The sequence below is a fragment of the Motacilla alba genome, chromosome 4, assembly GCF_015832195.1.
Source record: "Motacilla alba alba isolate MOTALB_02 chromosome 4, Motacilla_alba_V1.0_pri, whole genome shotgun sequence".
In the NCBI taxonomy this organism is placed as follows: domain Eukaryota; kingdom Metazoa; phylum Chordata; class Aves; order Passeriformes; family Motacillidae; genus Motacilla; species Motacilla alba.
In genome coordinates this window covers 29,085,156-29,103,207 of record NC_052019.1, presented here as the reverse complement: position 1 = coordinate 29,103,207, position 18,052 = coordinate 29,085,156, and the positions used below count along the sequence as shown (strand labels likewise).

The 18,052-nt window shown below is 37.4% G+C and overlaps 1 protein-coding gene across 1 annotated transcript in view; it reads right to left on the bottom strand.

The window, feature by feature from the left end:
- Positions 1 to 6,822: 6,822 nt before the first annotated feature.
- MICU3 (mitochondrial calcium uptake family member 3) overlaps positions 6,823 to 18,052 on the bottom strand; it is a 50,862-nt gene continuing 39,632 nt past the window's right edge. Inside the window, exons 12-14 of the mRNA XM_038135150.1 lie at positions 16,944 to 17,052; positions 15,817 to 15,974; positions 6,823 to 9,092 (exon numbers count right to left, since the gene is read on the bottom strand). Coding sequence (XP_037991078.1) covers positions 8,982 to 9,092; positions 15,817 to 15,974; positions 16,944 to 17,052 — 378 coding nt within the window. The 3' untranslated portion in view covers positions 6,823 to 8,981. The remainder of the gene's footprint in view (positions 9,093 to 15,816; positions 15,975 to 16,943; positions 17,053 to 18,052) is intronic.

The following is an 18,052-nucleotide window of genomic DNA, read 5'->3' as shown; positions in this document are numbered from 1 at the left end:
GGGCCGGGGGGCACGGCCGCCAAGCTCGGGGCGGGCGGCGCAGCGGCCCCGCCCGGCGCAGGGCGCGGCTCCGGCCTCGGCGGCCGCCACGTGCAGAGGCGCTGGGGCGGGAGGCGCCCTGTGCTCGAAGCCGCTTCCCTCGTCATCCGCCTCTAAAACCGGGATGGCGACGCTTAACAACCAAGTTACGGTGTATCTTGCAAGCGCTTTAAAACACCCCGTTGCTAAAAGCGCTGCCTCGTTTGCAAACACCGCTTCGGAGTACAGGGAGCAAGTGCTGCGGGCTGCCGTGCCTTGGCGGGCAGGAGGCGGTGCGCGGCCACGGTGGGCAGGCATGGCTGGCTTGCGGCTTTTGGCGGCCGTTCGTGCTGGGGAAGGCGGCGGAAGGTTGTGCTGACTCACCCTTCCCCGAAAGGCTTTACATTACACTCATCGTAATGAAACGCTTGTGAATTATCACAGCAAACTCGGCCTGCGTTATGTTGTGTGCGCCCTAATCATTGCTGAATTGTCATTGCAAAATCAGTCATGTCGAGCACGGCCTGTAGTATTTGTGCAATCTGCTAGAATCTCTCAGAGCATCAGTGGTGCAGTAGGTGGGAAGTAGCTGGTTGATTAAAATGGGTTTGGACTTTGAAAAAAACCTTGTCTATTATCTCATGCAGGAGACTACACATGAAGATAAGTAATCTCTATCTGGGAGGCATACAACTGCCATTGACTGAGAAAAGGCTGCGAGAGAGGAAAAAAATATTGGAGAAAATAACACAGAACCAATAGTAGGTGTCACTGGCAGGTTCCGGAGTAGGAAATGGAGTAGCTATAGTATGTTTGTTGAAGAGACACAAAAAAAGAAGTTGACCATATGGCTGCAGTGTTTTTATGTGATGCAAAATCATGCAAAACTCCTCTTACAGTAAGATCAAACTGAGTGATTTCAGTTAGCCACACTGAACTGAGTGAATGACCATCACAGGATAATGCATTGAGAGGGATAATATATATATCCCATGGCAGTAAATCATCCTTGCCTATTCAGGAAAAAGACTTGTATATCATTCTGAAGGGCTCAGCAAAACCATCTCCTCAATGTATGGTTATTACAGTAGAGAAATGAACAAAATATGCCACCAAAAGATTGGAACATCATAATTTAAGAAAAGATTTTGCCTAATGGGGCATTTTGTATTATACATTTAAAGGTGAAGATAGAGTGAATGGTACTGAAAAGCTAGATTTTATATTCCTGCATGCTGTAGTTCTCAAAACAAGAGTAAAGGAACTGAAACCAACATGATGTAGACAACAAAAGCTTTTTATTTTACCTTAATTAATCGTCCAAGTCATTGCCAAAGCCAGCATTTTAATAGAACATTTAAAGGACTTTACTATATTTTAATGAAAACATCTGTGATTATTCAACATAGATTTTAGAAGCAGAAGGAGTAAGATCACCACTGCCTGAAGGCAAACCCCATGCTCTGCTGGCAAAAGTTAAAAGAAATGAAGGCAATTAAATTCATTTGATGGCTTTTTGCACTTATTTGGAAATACGTGACAGTGACCTCTCTCAGGTACCAAGGATAATGCATCTGTTGTGTTCTGTGTTTCCAGGGAGACATGTCTGTACCTTGAGAAGTTTGCAGCTAGATGCTGTGTATGTAAGGATGAAGTAGGTTTTGCATCATCTTAGGGGCTATGAAAAGATTTCTCCTGTAAACCATTTACTCTGTATGTGACATGGGGCTTATTAAAAACACTTGCCAAAGAAGCACAGTAAACACTAGAGAAAACCTTATAATATAGTCATTTATTCTTTTGAATCATAGTTATTATAAAATATTATGCATATAGAGAGGTGGCAGTTTGCCAGAAGTGTGGGAATAAAAAGATGATTTATTACAAAGACCTTAAATTATATCATACACATTCTGTTCAGAAGCTTTTCATTATCGCCTCATGGAAATGGGCTTGTGCAGTTCAGCATTCTGCCTTTTCCATGGCCACTACCACCCTCTGCTCACTGCTCAGCTTTCACAGTAATCAGAATTCTCTGATTTCATATGCTAGTAATTACATGAATAATTATTATAGTGTATGCTTTACCGTACCTCCAAAATCATGGTTATCTGGCTCAAAATTAGTGAAATAAACAGGCAAACTTCACTTTAATTTAGATGAAACAAAAAAGCTTGCCCTGACTAATACTCTGAATTACCTTGGAGCATCCTTTTGTCAGAGAGCTGTAAAGAATCCCTCTCTCCTGTCTCTGTGTCTTTTCCCTATGGACATGGGCTCTCTAGCTCCTCTTCATGTCCACAGTTACTTTCTGTTCCTTCCATGACTCCCATCACTCTCCAGCTGGGTCACAAGACATCCTTTCTACCGTGCTTTTCCTCCTCTTCCTCCCTCTGTGGTATGACCTGCAGAAATTTTAGGTAACAGCAGAAAAAGTCAAGAACAAGCATATTCAAAGGAGCATTGTGTTATGTCAGAATTAAGTCTCAGGATAGTCCAAGCCATTGGGTATTTATGGAAGGTTTCCCAAATCAGTGAACTTGGGCTTTGTCAGTGGACAAAATACATTGAGAGAGGTTACTTGGGGCACAGTTTATTGCTGCTTGTATGAAATGTTCGAAAGAAAAAGAGAGAGGAAATTAAGGTAATTTTCTTGTCAGGAGCTGGGCTGAAGGAAGCTGGGGTTTGAGGAGGCAGCTGGAGTGTTTGGCAAATTGAAATAAAATGTTCTTGTCATAAGTGGTGCTACTCAGGCTTTCCCCTCAGGCAAGGTATATGCAAATTACTGCTGGTAGATTTTTTTAAAATGTGTCTCTCCTGGCATACATTTGGGTATTTCTAAAATTGCTGCTTTTGACTATTCTGTACCCAGTTGTGCAAAGGGATGTTTAAGGAAGGGGTTGCCACCCATAGCTCTGGGGCTGGGCATCCTCCTCCCTGCTGGACTCCAGTGTGGGGACCTGGGGTCTCTGTCCCAGGCTGGTGAAAGTGGCTGTTGCTTTCCTGCTCAACCAGCAGCAACTTCAACAGCACCTCTGCCCAGGGCTCACACAAGTACCAACAGCCTTTCCCTTTCTCCCCTTTGGCTGACAAGGCTGAGGGTCACTAGTGAAAACACACATGCCTCTCTCCTCTCTACCCTCACAAGCACATGCATTGCTGCAGATCCCCAAGGCATGGCCTCCCTGGTTTTCTGATAGCCCTCCCAGATCCTAGACCTTCTTACCTGCTCCATGGTCCCAAATCACCAGCTGTCCAGCTTGGTGCTCACTGCATTCTGAAACAAGCATCCTCCCTCTCCACACACCCTTGCCAACTACTCTGGCTGACCAGGGCTGTCCCTGTTGTTGTCTCTGTGAGTGTTGTTCGGGTACATTATACATCTCTATGTTTGGCTTCCTCCCTTTGTCATTCCACTTGATAAGGTCCTTGATCAGATGACACTAATGAAGCAGGCTCCTTCCATTTGCTCTGACAGGTAGATTCCAGCTGGGTTCAGATACAGAATGGGGAGTGAAAACTCTGCCTCTTTCTGAAGGAAGGCATCTTGACACCCTTAGCATGCAGTCCTAATTAAAAACTACTCCTTTGCAAGTCTAGGGGGCTCTGGTCCTCTCTTTAAAGCAATCTGATACGATGGAATACTTCCTCCCCCACCAGGTCCCATGTATTCATGGAGGAGGAGGAAGAGTAGAACAGGAAAACACATATTTACTCCTACACAAGTGCAATAAACAGAGCAGCAGCTAGAAGCAGGAATAGACACAGACAGACTGACAGGCACACAGCACTCACTGGGTGAACCAGCAGCTCTGCAGGGATGCTCCTGGCCTTCCTGACAGTGCTGCTTGCGTCTCTCCGGTCTGGGTGTGGGACCACACTTACCACACACAGGAAATCTCCGCAACATTTCTGGCAAAAGGTATCACCAGGAAAATGTATCTTGTATCCCAGCTGGAGTTAGGGACCATCTGTGTATAGTTCATAGCTCCTGGCTACATGAAAACAAGCAGTTAAGCAGCCTCCCCAGTCTCAGGCTAGCTGTCAAATGTATTTTAATTGAAAGGCCGGCCCAGATGTATTCAACTGCTTGCTCGTCCTCTCAGTGTGGCTTGGTACTTCATTATTTGCAACTGTTTGGATACCCAAACCTAACTGTTGGTTGTATGATTTTTTTTTCCTTAATTTTTTGTGGCAAATTTCCTTGTTCTCCACAGAAGAGGCACATTTAGGTCCTTTCCAATTCCTTCTTTAGATTTCTTGATTTCTACCTCTGTATTGATACAATACTGTATTTGTCAGAGTCTGCCTTTGGGGAAGTTTTTTCAAGTCCTATTTGGGCTTATTATCCACCCACTCTTCTGTCACTTTCAGTGGTAATTTTTTCATTGCATTTTTTTTTTTTTTCCCCTGATGCATTCATCTGGGAATTTTCATTCCCTTGTTGCTTTTCCTTTTGTCACTTAAGGTGGGAAACATGGGGAAAAGCTAAACCAGTTCCAATCAGTGCTAGTTCTCATGCAATGGAGATCTGTACAGTGCCCTAAAGCAGGTCTCTGCTTAGGCAAAAATAAAAACCACTGCAGTAGAAAACCTTTCAAGAAATATGTGAGAAACCTTATCCCATGCTGTGTGCACCATTCCAGTGCTTTCTGCCGTTTGGAGTAAAGTTATGTGATTTAATGGTTGACTCCAAAAGCAGACATATAAATTTAAAATTACCAATCTGATAACTGCCTTTTTCTTCCCACCCCCCCCCCCCCCCCCCCCGCCTTCTTCCAGACAGTGTAGTTTAAAACTTACTTTTACAGCTTATGCCCTGAAATGCCTTGACAGACTTGAGCCACTCCATGCCTTGGTCATACATCTAAGTTTGGCTGTAGTCCAGGGATGAAATACCTGCCTATGTTCGTGCTTTTTGTTGTTAGGGATCCTCAGAGTATGTCTGCACAAAATGCAGCAACATTTTCTTTCTTTCCACTTCCCATGGAAATGTTTTAACTGCCAGACTGCAAGCCAGTTGTGGTAGCGTGCACACTGTCTTCATGAAATGATACAAAAAAGGCTGCAAGGGTCACAGCACAGAGAAAGTAAATGCTTCCGCAGCCTCTTATGGCATCTGCCTGAAACAGCAGAGACTTCTGGATTCCAGTCTTTGCTCCTTGTAGTGGGTTTTGTTACACAGTTTCCAAGTGCAAGGACAATTTTTTTTGTAAAGCCTAGGTAACTAGCTTCAGACTCAGTATTTTATTGCAGAGATTAGAATACCTGAAAGTTTATTTTTACAGGGTCATACTCTTTTGAATCTAGGTTATAGCTTCTGAATCAGGCTTAGAGTTAAAAAAAACCCCACAAGTAATAAATTGCTTTTTCTATTAATATTTCTATGTACAAAATTATGTATTTTAATAGAGAAAATTTCAAGTGGGTACTAGTATTTTCATAGAATGCTACTAGCTAATTGTAATGTTCATCTGTGGGAGGAATTTGTAAGTCAAACTAGTGGTGAAAATTAACATTACCCATTCAAGATTAAAGCACATCCTCATATTAAATTGTATGTGTAAGAAAATAAATGCAATATATCCAAGGGCACTATCTGCTGACAGCTTCAGGGTGCCGAATGTTTTTATGGATTCTCAGATATAGGGAAGAATACTGTGCATTCAGACCTCACACATATTAAAAATATTCATATAAGTTTTGGCTTGTTTTTAAGGGGAATTCAAACTTGGTATTGCTACAAATTAGTTCCAGATCCATTTTTGAATAGCGACTTTTTGTTCTGATTCTTTTTCTTCTGCAATAATGAGTCTCAAGTTCTTTTCCTAGACACTGTCTTGACTATATCCTTAGTGGAACAAGAGGGCAAGATACATCATTAGGTAATGACCATGGTATCACACAATGTCGCATCAAAGTGAAAAATTTCTGTATAATTTTTTTCCTCTTTACTTCAATGCATTTTTATCCTGATATTTAGGTGGAAAAGATCAAATAACTACAGAAACCAGTCAGTGTGACTAACAAAATGCTGAAAGTTACTGTTCAATAGCTTGGCTTTTTTTCCCTTCAGGCTGAAAATGTTCTATGTCATACAAAGCGAGAATCTACAGTGGAAGGAGTCTGTACCCACTTACTGCTAAATGTGCAAGGAGGGAAACTGCCACTGGGATCTTAAACACCAGCAGATTATCAGGGAGCAGCCTGCACTGTAGGATACTCTGCCAGGAGCTAGGGGTTCACCACAGCTCAGGCAAAAGCTGGTTAGTATCACAAGGCTACCTAAAGCTGAGGTTTGCTAGTTCTCATTTTATCTGAGCTGCGCTGGGCATCTGTGGGCAGTTCCTAAGCATCCTCTGAATATTTACTTGCATTATTACAGTTTTCTGAACTTACAGAGGAGAACAAGAGCTGCTTTTAAACAAAGCCTTAATTTACGCAACTTTTCACACAATTTAGTTGCAGCATACACATCTTCTGTGCTGCCAGGAATTTTGCAGATTTTTAATAAGGTTTTATTGAGCCCAGTGACTGTTGCTTATCCGAGGGGTGCCTCTACAGCAGATGGCATGTGCCATTACTGTGCCTTGCTTTCACCTGTCCTTGCATTTTCAGGTCTTTTATGCAGAATTCTGTGGCTGAAAAGCGAAGCTATCAAAAGAGATGACTAAAGGAAGAAAACAAGTCTATTTTTTTGTCATGGCAAGATGCTCTAATTCAAAGTGCTTACACATTCCTGTCACCGAAAAAAAGAAGATTATTAGGAGAAAAGAATTTGAATTATATACACTGCAAAGAAAATTAGTTTCAAGTGCATTTATTTTGAAATAAACAAGAATATTATATGTATATATTCATATTTATATTAAATAATATTATTAAACATGAAGAAAAAATAGTCTTAAAAACTAATCTGACACTTTCACATTCTATTTTATATTAAGTAACTATAGATAGGAAATATATAGAAAAATGCTAAAATTGCTTCAAGCCAGCCATAAAAGCAAAGTGCACTATTGCCTAGGGCAGTGGAGCAGCAAAATGATGGTGGTACAGCTGCTTCCTCCAAGGGGAGGTCACTGTGAGTGGCAGTCATGAATGAAAAGGAAGGATGGGAACTCCTTCAGTGACTCCCAATGTTTTCTTCTCTCTTCTTTGTCCTTTGCCACTGAAGTAGCAAACTGGGTTTTGCATATGCTGACAAGAGCAGTGAGACAGTTTTGCGTACCGAGACGATACATTGAATACCATTGATTCCCTAAATGATCACACAGGGACTGCAGCTTATCTGTGTTCTGCTGTGTCAATTCAAGAATCTTTATCTCAATTTATGTGATTCATTTCTTGCTGTCAATAGTTTAAGGACACCAAGGTGGAAAATTTGAATTTCTTTATCATGAAATATTAACTGAAGTATCATCCTTTGATAGGTTTCTGAACTGGCCTGGGTTTTGGGTTTTTTTTCAGATAAAAGCCACACTTAGCACATTTTTTTTCTACAATTCCCAGAGTGGAATTTCTTAAAAAAAAAGCTTCCTTCTCATTTTGTTTTGATTTTGCTACCAAAAATATGTTACTATAAATTAAGCACTTCAAAACTTAGGTGCACTGTTACACATACACCATACATCTATTCAAATGACATTTAAGATGGTAATTGAGCAACCTGTGCATGGAATAAAATTGTAAAAAGTTTTATTTCATGATTTGGAGTAGTAAGATATCTAAAAGCATTACTTTAGTTCTGTTTTGATTGTCTGCTTACCAAATATTTCTGCTTCTGATGACAATTTATTGACATTAGTTCAAGTGTGTGCGTATTAAGCTGGAATTATTTCATGGCACAGTCTTTTCCTAAACAGATACAGATTTATTCAATATCCAGTAAATCTTTTCAAGAAGGGTGTAAAAAATATGTGTTCTTGTTTGTGTGGATTTAATTCCTACTACCTAACAATAATGTTAACAGGGAATAAGGAAACATGCTGCTGCTGGATAGCAAACAAGTAATATTCAAATAATATTACTTAGTGTTGTTCTGTACTGTGCATGCATTCATGTTTTGTTTTGTTTTTTGTTTGACACAAACACAAGCTATTTATCTAGTTTTCAGATACGGCATTCCAGAGTAGCAAATTAGACAACTATCATTTCTACTCAGTGCCACTTCATATAAAAGTGCACTAGTCACAAGAAACACATGAATTTATACTCTACCAGAAACATACCAGTGTATGGCAATAAAATTTATAATAAATACTACAAAGTGTGTGCTACATGAATTTGAACATTTTGACTTTTTTTTGACACACTGCTTGTAAGACATCTTAAAATCTGTACTATTTTGAAAGGAAAAATTCATAAACATAATAATAAGACTTGGAGAATCTGAACATTATAGTTCATACAGTACTTTTCCTAGGTAAATACCTATCATTCACATTAGAACCGTAACAGCTTTACTCCTTGTAAAATAACAGCCTTTAAGAGTTTAATTTGTCCATCCAACTCATATGTAATTGTTATGCTACTTAATGTAGTCTCATTTTCAGTTTAGCACAAACTTTTAATAGTGCTCATCTGAAAGGAATTCACAGTCTAAGCTGATGCAGGCAGTTTCTCTTCACTGCCAAACACCTTCCTGCCCAGGTGTAAGACTTATTTTTGTTTCCTTTTAAATGACAAATTTATCTCAAAATAATAAAAAGTAATATTCAAAAGGTGTTCTTACAAAAGAATGCTTCTCCCACTTACATGGCATAGTTAGTTCATCAATTAAATAAAATACATACTGAAAAGCAGTTTTAAGAGTTGATGATCACTACACTAAGTGGAAAAGAAGTCCTGTGTTTTCTACTGCAGCTGAAAGATTCATCATTCACCTGGGTTAGTTTGTTCTTCATTAAGAATTCATGGGAATAAATAATTCTAGCCAGTGCAGATAATCCTGCTTTCTTCCTTTATCTCAGCATATCTCGTCTCCGAAATTGCTTCCATAGATCTCTGATATGCTCACTGGTTACAGTCATCACACAAGAGTAATATTCCTTCCAACCATACTTCGGAGTCTCCTGTGAAAAGTGAAAAACATACAATTGGAAAAAAGATACCATTCACTAAATTCATTAATTCTACTTTAAATTTTATTCAGACTGATACATACTAGATAGATGTTTTAATATTAAAATAGTGAGAGATCAAATTTATGTCTGTAAAATTAGAGTTATAAATCTGTACGTAAGTTTAGTATTCAAAATGCATCCTCACCTCACAGCACACAATTAGCATTCAGCAAATAGCCTATTTATATTAAAAGATGCAAGAAAATATTTCCTCTTTATTCAGGTATGCCCAGCTCCCTCTCTAGTTTCGTTCCTTGCTTCTTTGTATTGACACTGCTAAAAAGTTCACCTATGACACCAAAGAAAAAGCAGAGGAAATTACTGATGTTCATTAAACTGAAGCACTAAAAGCCAAATACCATATGGGCAAATGACATGAAAGCTTCTATATATTAGATTAACTTAATCCTAAATTTTAGTTCTGCAGCATGAGTAGTTATCCATAGAATGGAGAGGAAAACTGGCCAAGGGCTGGCCTGGGAGATTCACTGCTCTGTGCTCTATGCTCTCTGTATTTATCACTGGATCTCATTATTTCTTCCACTGTTCCTAACTCCTCAAGTCTATTTTCATAGTAAGGGTAAAACATAGATGGAGAGATTAAGAATTACAGCAACTGGGGAAACAAACCACTTTCCTCCTAGTTTACATGCTGAACATATGCTACATGGTGTGGAATATGCCTTGGGCCAGTTGGCGTCAGTTGTCCTGGCTGCGTCCCCTCCCAGCTCCTTGTGCACACCCAGCCTCCTTGCAGGTGGGGTGGGGTGAAGAGCTGAGAGGTCCTTGACTCTGTAAGCACTGTTTATAGGAACTATGACATCAGTGGGTCATCAATAGTATTCTCATCCTATATTTAAAACACAGCACTGCAGCAGATACTGGGAAGAAAATTAACTCACTCTTAGCTAAAACCAGGACACATGGTGAGACTGTCCAGTACCTTGTTTTGGTTGAACTGAATGAAGATGCTAAAGAAATTGCCACACTGCAGTAAATTAAAATCCACCACTGGACACTGAAGCCTGTATCTGTTTATTCTTAATCCCTCATCTTGTTTCATTAAAAAGAACAGAAGTTTATAAAGAAGTTGTAGATATTAAGCACACAATTTAATCCACAGTAGTATATGATGACGTTAAATGAAATATTGGAAGCCATACTTACATAAATGCATAATTTAGCTGATATTCATAGTCAATCTCATGAGAAAAATGCATCACTTGCAAATTACAGTGCATTATTTAATAAAAGAATATTCAGTTTATTAACTTGTGCTTTAAGATATGCATTTATTTTTTATTTTATGAAACAAGTTTAGAGAAATGTTCATGAAAGTCATTAAAAGAAATGCTGAAATACACTGACTGTTCATCTACTTATTTCTAATGTATGCACTGTTGTTTTATCTACTCTCAGTGTACCAAATCCCCAGAAGGTACAGCTTGTCCACACATTCTGCAATGTTTTTGTCTTTCACTGGAACATTCTCCTCCCTCTGTATCCAGGGAGGAGATAAAAATCCAGGATTTTTAAGCTTCTTGTTAGGTTTAGGATCAAAAGCCCAAGTTCTGCAATTTCCAATTACTTTTGTAAGATGAGTCAGGAAGGTGTGCCTAATCAAACATTTCTCACATCTCTGTTTAAAGAAGTGGTAAGCAAAAGTCCCTTCAAACAGTAAGCAACAGCCTCTTTCATTTTTTTTAAGCTGTCTTTTACACTAGATGTATTCAATTGCTGTGTGCTAGGAAAGTATAGAAACAAAAAAACTTTAAAAATTAGCTACATGAAAAATTTAATCTCATTTGACAGAATGAAGTGTTTACAGAAGACAGCAATTTATAGTTGAAATGGCTAGAAAATGAGGTTCTGAATCCATGCTTCTGTTTTTAATGTCTTTTTCAAAACAAATTTCCTTCCTCACTCAGTCTCAAGGTACTATTTTCAGCTATTAACCATTACCTCCTAAAAGCTTGTAATCAGAAATTTTGAAAACCCACTATATGCAGAACATCTAGAAATCAATTATTTCAATAAAAAAATCTTAAGATTCTCAAAAAATTACTAGTACATAAAAATTAATTTCTAGATTTACATTTGTGATTTAATAATTACTTTCATTACTTCAGTAGTCAACAAAATCACAGTTATGGCCTAAGTATCTATTACAGTTACTGAGTACATGAATAATTTAGCAAACAGCACTTTAGATGGACTTGAATCCCTTCATAAGTTGGTCTCTCGCATCCCTTTTTGGAAATTAACTTTGAAAGGGCTTTGTTAGAAATTTCCTAGATAACCCCTCCACAAGACATTCAAAGAAGGGCTCTCCTCTGTCAGCCAGTTCTCTACAAACATGTTTTTTCAGTTCTCCCTGCAGTGTATGGAAAGGAGTACCTGCCAAAGCCGAGTCAGGCTTTGTGTCCTGCAGGGACCACACACAGCTTGTACAGCTGCTCCCCAAGGAGAAATCTGCATTATTTATTATAAGGCTACAACATTCTTTACACTGTGGAGTAATGGCATTAGTTCATTTTAGAGATATGTGATGTACCATGCACAATGTGCTGTTTATCGTTCGTCAGAGTGCAGATTCACAGTGGGCTATAATCTATGGCAAGTGTGCCAAGTACCTTAATCTCCTTCACCAGAGTTCTACATTTACCATAGAAAAGCACAGTGTTTCAAAACACAATGAATTGAACATTTATATTTGGAAAAAAAGTAAAATTAATAGTAGTTGTACTGCACCTAACTCTGGGATGTAGTTGCAGCTTAATATTGTGCCTCAGAATTAAAACCAGCAGGGGAATGGCAGTCAAACTCTCCTGTCTCAGGAGCATGAGATGTGCTGGACTGCTCACAGGGTCACTCAGAGCAGACCACTGGCCATGGGGCCTTGCTTGTCATGGTGTACATCTCTTTGCTCCTCCCCTCTGCAAAAAAAACATCTGGGAGCCAACAGCTTTCATAGGAACTCCTGCAAAGTCTTTACATGGAAACAAGAAAACCTCTCAAATTGCAAAGGAACAAATTCTTCCTTTATGGAAGAGGAGAAATGTCTTCTAGTACAGTGTCTATGTCCCCTGGGTGACAAAGTTTCACAACACGGCCACAGCATATGCACACCCCAGTTTTGACACTGAAATCCGCAGTACAACTGAACTGTACAAATGGATGTTCCTGTATGTTCATGGATATTTGAAAAGGGCCATGGTGATTATGTGTGGACACAAAGCTGGTTTTTCAAGATTGCTGGTACAGCATTAATTGAGGCAAGAATACATGATTGCTTTCAAGAATGTAGCAGTATAAATCAAAATAGAATCAAGTCACCAAAGCTCAGAAAAATCTGCCTCTACAATCTTTCTTGGTAAATACTTATTAGCTATAGGTACCTGAGAAATTACTTAAAAAGAGGTAATGGGACAGACGGAAAACAGCAACAGAAACTAAGAAAAAATACTTTTCCGAATTTCAAACACAATACAAAACCACAGCTGGCTCACAGAACAGTGACAGTGTGAGTCAGTCATTACCAACTCCAGGATAAAATTATATTGCTTTAGTCAAAAACACAACATGATGCCTTGAGCTACTACATAGCTTGCAGCCATATAACCTCTTCCTGAGTTTTGGAACAGGAAACAAAGCAGTGACAGTTCAACATTCAGCCATTCCTGCAGGCATGCCAGCACACTCAGACTGGTGGCTAACACATACCGTCATTTATCTGCTATAGAGCTCCTTCCTCACGCAGGATTTGAAAGTAGTATACCTCTGTATAGGTTTGTAGCCCTGTGGAGCAGAAGATGGAGAAGTGTGCAGATGCAGACAACATGTGAAGGCAGCCAGGGGTAAGCATAAGACAACGGTATCATGAAAATACAAAAAAATGGCTTTAATTGACAAATAGCTAGGAGATACAGTACAGTATGTGTAATGCAAAATGTTTATAATTTAGTCATTGATTTCCAAGTCTTCCGCTTTAAAAGTGGAATTTTTAAAGGAAAAGGAATCTTCCTATATATTTTTAAATTTGAAAAAGAAAGGGAAATAATTATATTAACTATATTAACTAGACAGTAAGAAAAAAAAAGCTTTTCATGTTTGAACATTTTTAATAAGCTTATGGCAATACTCTGACTGACCACTTGATGGCAGCTTAACATATGAGTTTGCATCAAACTACTGAAAAACAAGGTTTCAGGTTGTGCTACAAAATTGCAGAAAAAGAGAAGTTTAATTTAGTAAAGTCTTTAAGACGTTTACTTTTCCAAAATCCTATCTAAAGTTTGTCTCAAAATGAACATTTGTTGTGTTCCTATAAGGGTAGTACCTGACCCTCCTGAAGTTTTTAAGTTCAAGGCCAAGCTTTTAAATAGGACAAACCTGCTACATACTGACTGATGTTTCAGAACTGCATTTTCATTGGACTTGTGTGACTCTTTGCTCTTAAACAGATTCACTTTAGTACAACTAAATAACCACAAAAAGCCCTTTTCTAAAATACATGGTCCCAGTACCAAATCCTGTAATGGCCTCAAGATTCTGGACAAACATAATTAGTGAAACAACTTTTAGAAAGGTAGAACTGTTAAGTACAAGATGTTAATTGTAAAATGGTACTTCAAATCACAGGCCTAACTGAAACTGTTATTTTGGGATGCTTTAGAGAGATAATCAGGTACTACATTAATTGGCAGACATTGCGGAATAATTAAAATTAAAATCAGTCATTTTTTACTTCATAAAGAAGTATAGCTTTCTATGTTGCTACAAAATACTTAATAAGCTGAAGCTGTTATGATCTTTTATCTCTATAATGAAACTGACCAATTTTTCATATGGATTCAAAACACAGTTATTGAAAAAGAAAATGTTAGTAATTTGTTAGTTTTGATTTAGCACAAGATGACATTTGAGCCTTCTACACTGTAGGAGCAAGAAGGCCAAGTTTTACTTGTTTTGCACACATTAAATACTCTGCAACTTTTAACATACAAACAATAGGAAGCAATTAATGACACTTTCCACCAATTTGTTCTGGGAAAAAGGTTCTTAAGCATTTTCTACTTTTCAATCTAAACCAAGACTGCAGTGGGTGGGGGGTATTTATTAAGCCAAAATTTTTGCAGAATTGCAGATTTTTTTTTTAATGAAGGCAATTTTTTTTCAGAATTTTTACTATTATCCACTCTTGGAAAAAATTGGTTTGTGTGACACTTATGAAAACTTACTGGAAATTGTAATTCTTCAGTTTACTACTGTAATTATCTTGCAATATTACTGATTAGTGAAGGGAATGCATTTAACTGAATTACAGGACCAAATCACAACTGTCTCCCAATCCAGCAGGCGTCTAATATTTAACGTAAATTAGAATTATAATTTATGAAAGACTGCGTTATTCTTCTGAATATTGGCTATTCTTTATAGTTCTGGAATATTTTATAGTGGTTCAGGGAAAAGCAAGATACATACATAAGTCTGAATAGTGCTGGATGATATTGATTCTTAAAATTATATGTGATTTCTGTCATGCATTTTGTGAAATAGGAACATGTAATAAATACAAGAATTACTTAGTAAGCAGACTGTTTGCTGGTTAAATTAACATACATTGCACATTCACAATTAGTAAACAATTAAAACATATAGCTGAACAGCTTGAAACAATTGTGAAACAATCATCATTACCACACCATAATAAAAGGAATTGAGGACCAACAAGGAAATAAGTTCGTTACAAATACAGGGGTTGTTATCCACATTTTTTGTTTGATCATAATATTACAGAAATAACAAGTAAACTATTAGACTCAACACCACTTCACAGAAAGTTCTAAAATTACATTTAGGAAACTAACTAAAATTAACTAAAATTACAGAAATAACATATTGAAATGTGACTTCAGGAATCATAATACAGTTTAAGATTTATATCTAAGCAATAAAGTAATAAGGTTGTTAGTTAGAACACTATCTTACATTTAGTTAAAAATGTTAACACCTGTCATATGAAGAAAAAAAAATGACTGCAAGTAATTTCCTGCCCTCTAGCTTATTATAATTGAATATTAGATACAGGGTTTAATTAGTAAAATCAGCTCTGAACAAGAACATAGCATTGTTCAGCACCACTTCACTAATTTTTATTTGAAAATTAGAACTACCTTCTGCTGCAACTCTTTCCAACTGTCATTATGAGAACTTGGTATTTTATATAATGTTTCAAAAGAGTTGACCTTTAACTAAACTTCTTGAGCTTGAAAGAGACAAGTTCTCTTTTCTCTGCATGAAATACAGACATAATTGCTGCCATTGTTAAAATTCTTAATGCTAATCTATTCATCACACAATACAGAAGAAATGACTGTATACAGGGGATTTCTCATCTCCTATTTGGTTTGCACATTATAAAGGTACATCATGTCCCCTAAATATTGCTTTCTAAGCAAAAAACGCCGAAGAAGAATTTAAGAAGGATTTTATCTTACAGATTGCTTCAGTATTTCTATAAATGTATAAATGTACGTCTTAAAATATATGTCATAAATGCATGTCTTTAAACATATGCACTGCTGGTTTGAAATCTACAGGTGCTACAGATGCTAAAGTAGTGGTAAGTAGCAAAGCCCACTAAGATAACTATAAAAATTAGAATCCTTACCCTAAATCCTCGATTGAGTCTGTCCTTCATAATGCCAATAAATTCTTTATAACTCAACTGGTCGTCTCTGTCGACATCAAAAATCTTGAACACTGTGTTCACCAAATGTGGTGAGAGCTTCACACCTGTGGCTACATACACAGCACGCTTGAACTCATCTGCATAAGGAGAACATCAGAAAAAAAATGATAAAAGGTGAATTTAAGGGTACTTTGTGAACAGTATGAAATTATTATATGAAATATAAGTAAACTTTTAACTCGAGTTTTCCCATTTAAATAGTCAAAAATATGAAAAAGTGAAAATTAGCACAGAATTTCACAGTTCTAAACCAAGTAGCTCTTAACTGATATAAAATGACACTGCTTAATTGGGCCAATTATTTTACAAAAAAGGTAACATTCCATGTCCTGTATTATGTGCAATAACAAAATTTAAAAATCATATTATAATTAAACCTATGTTACATATATGGCATTTACTTATTTGACACAAAACAGAACCCAAGAAATAGAGCACAGAGAAAATGATACAATCCCTTGGTAAGGCCACATGAGGTAGGACCATACTGGTGTGATGGGGTCAGACCCATGAAGAGGTTACTTGAGGAGAGCACAGAAGTCTGACCAGTCTGCATATTGCTGACCTTGTGTTCCCCAGCCATCACAAGTGTGTTATTAAGGATTGTAGTAGGTACATACATGCCTGGTTCTTTAAGTACCCACTTACTGATTTGTTAAAAATCTGCCTGATCTCTCTTTGGACCTTCAGACACTGTTTTCTTCTACAGCCTTTGTAGAAGGCCAAGTCTCAGATGCTCATTGTGTAAAGAAATGCTTTTGTTTACTTTAACCTGATCTCTCACTGGTGTCATCAAGTGCCTCTTAACTCTTGTATTGTAGGATTTGATGGACAGCTTTTCTGCATTCAGCTTGTCATGAATGATTTTACATGGTATCTCTTACGATATGACCAAGCCTTTTCCTCTCAAAGCTGGAGTCTTAGCATTTTTAGCCTTTTACTGGAAACATTAAAACCACAAACTAGGAAATACAAAAAAAAATTGCATTTTTGTCAACAGTTCTATATGGGTATCAATGGATTTTTATAGAAATAGAGATACTTGCCTTGACCTATGGAACGACTTGCAAAATTATACATTTGCATTGCAATTGTGAAGTCTTCTAGATTGTTCAAGAATTGAAAAAATGATCTAAATTCTTCAAATGTGATACCCTAAAAACCAAGGAAAACAATATGCACTATAAGAATTATCAGTAGTAATAACAACTGAATAAACAAACCTTGCAATTATATATGTCAACTTCATTTAAGAATAGATACCATACCCATTTAAAAAAAAAGGAATTTGTAGTAAAAGTCAATCAAGTAGAGAACTGGAGTTTCTTGAGGAATGCAATGTGTCTTTCCTCTCTGCAACTGCAACAGCAATTCTCACCAGAGCAGTCAAAAATACTGTTCCATTGCTGAGGGCGATTTTTAAGAATTCCAGGATTATTACAATACAATAGTCAATACTGAGAATAAAAAGTCTAGGTTTGGATGAACATTGGAATATGTTTACTACTGAAAACCACTATTATATATATGTGAGTGTATGTGCTCATATAAATGCATTGAATAGATTCATAAGCATATGTTATGATCTATCTTAAGCCTGAACTTGAGGGTGAAATTTTCATACATCCAGATTTAGACACCAAAGTCTCTTCATCTGAGGGTTTGCAAGTACTGCAGGATTTGTCCAGCTTTGTAAAAATCAATTGCATTTTGACCAGACTTTAGACTATCTTCTGTGAAAGCTTCCCTGAAAGTGTTCTTGTTAAAATAGTTTATCTTCATTTCTCGTAATATTTGTTCTGCACTTAGTTAGAGATCCAAACATCTGATAATCTATCTCTAAATCAATTCTGAAAGAGACCTGAAAATGAGAATTTGAACTAAGCCAGGACCATTGCCTATATCAAATTCCCCCTGGTCTCAGCCATTCTGATCATGAAATGGCATTCTGTGTCAAACCTTGATCTCCCTGGACTCCTTTAACTGTAATTCCTGACTATTTTTCCATTTGCTTTTATTCTTTTATCCTATTTAAATACTTGTCTCTGAAAATATACTTGAAGGCAATAGTAAGACCTGTGAGCCTTTATGTTCAAACCAAAACACTGATCTATGTCTCTGCTCAAACATACACATAGTCTTTATAGTATGGAGG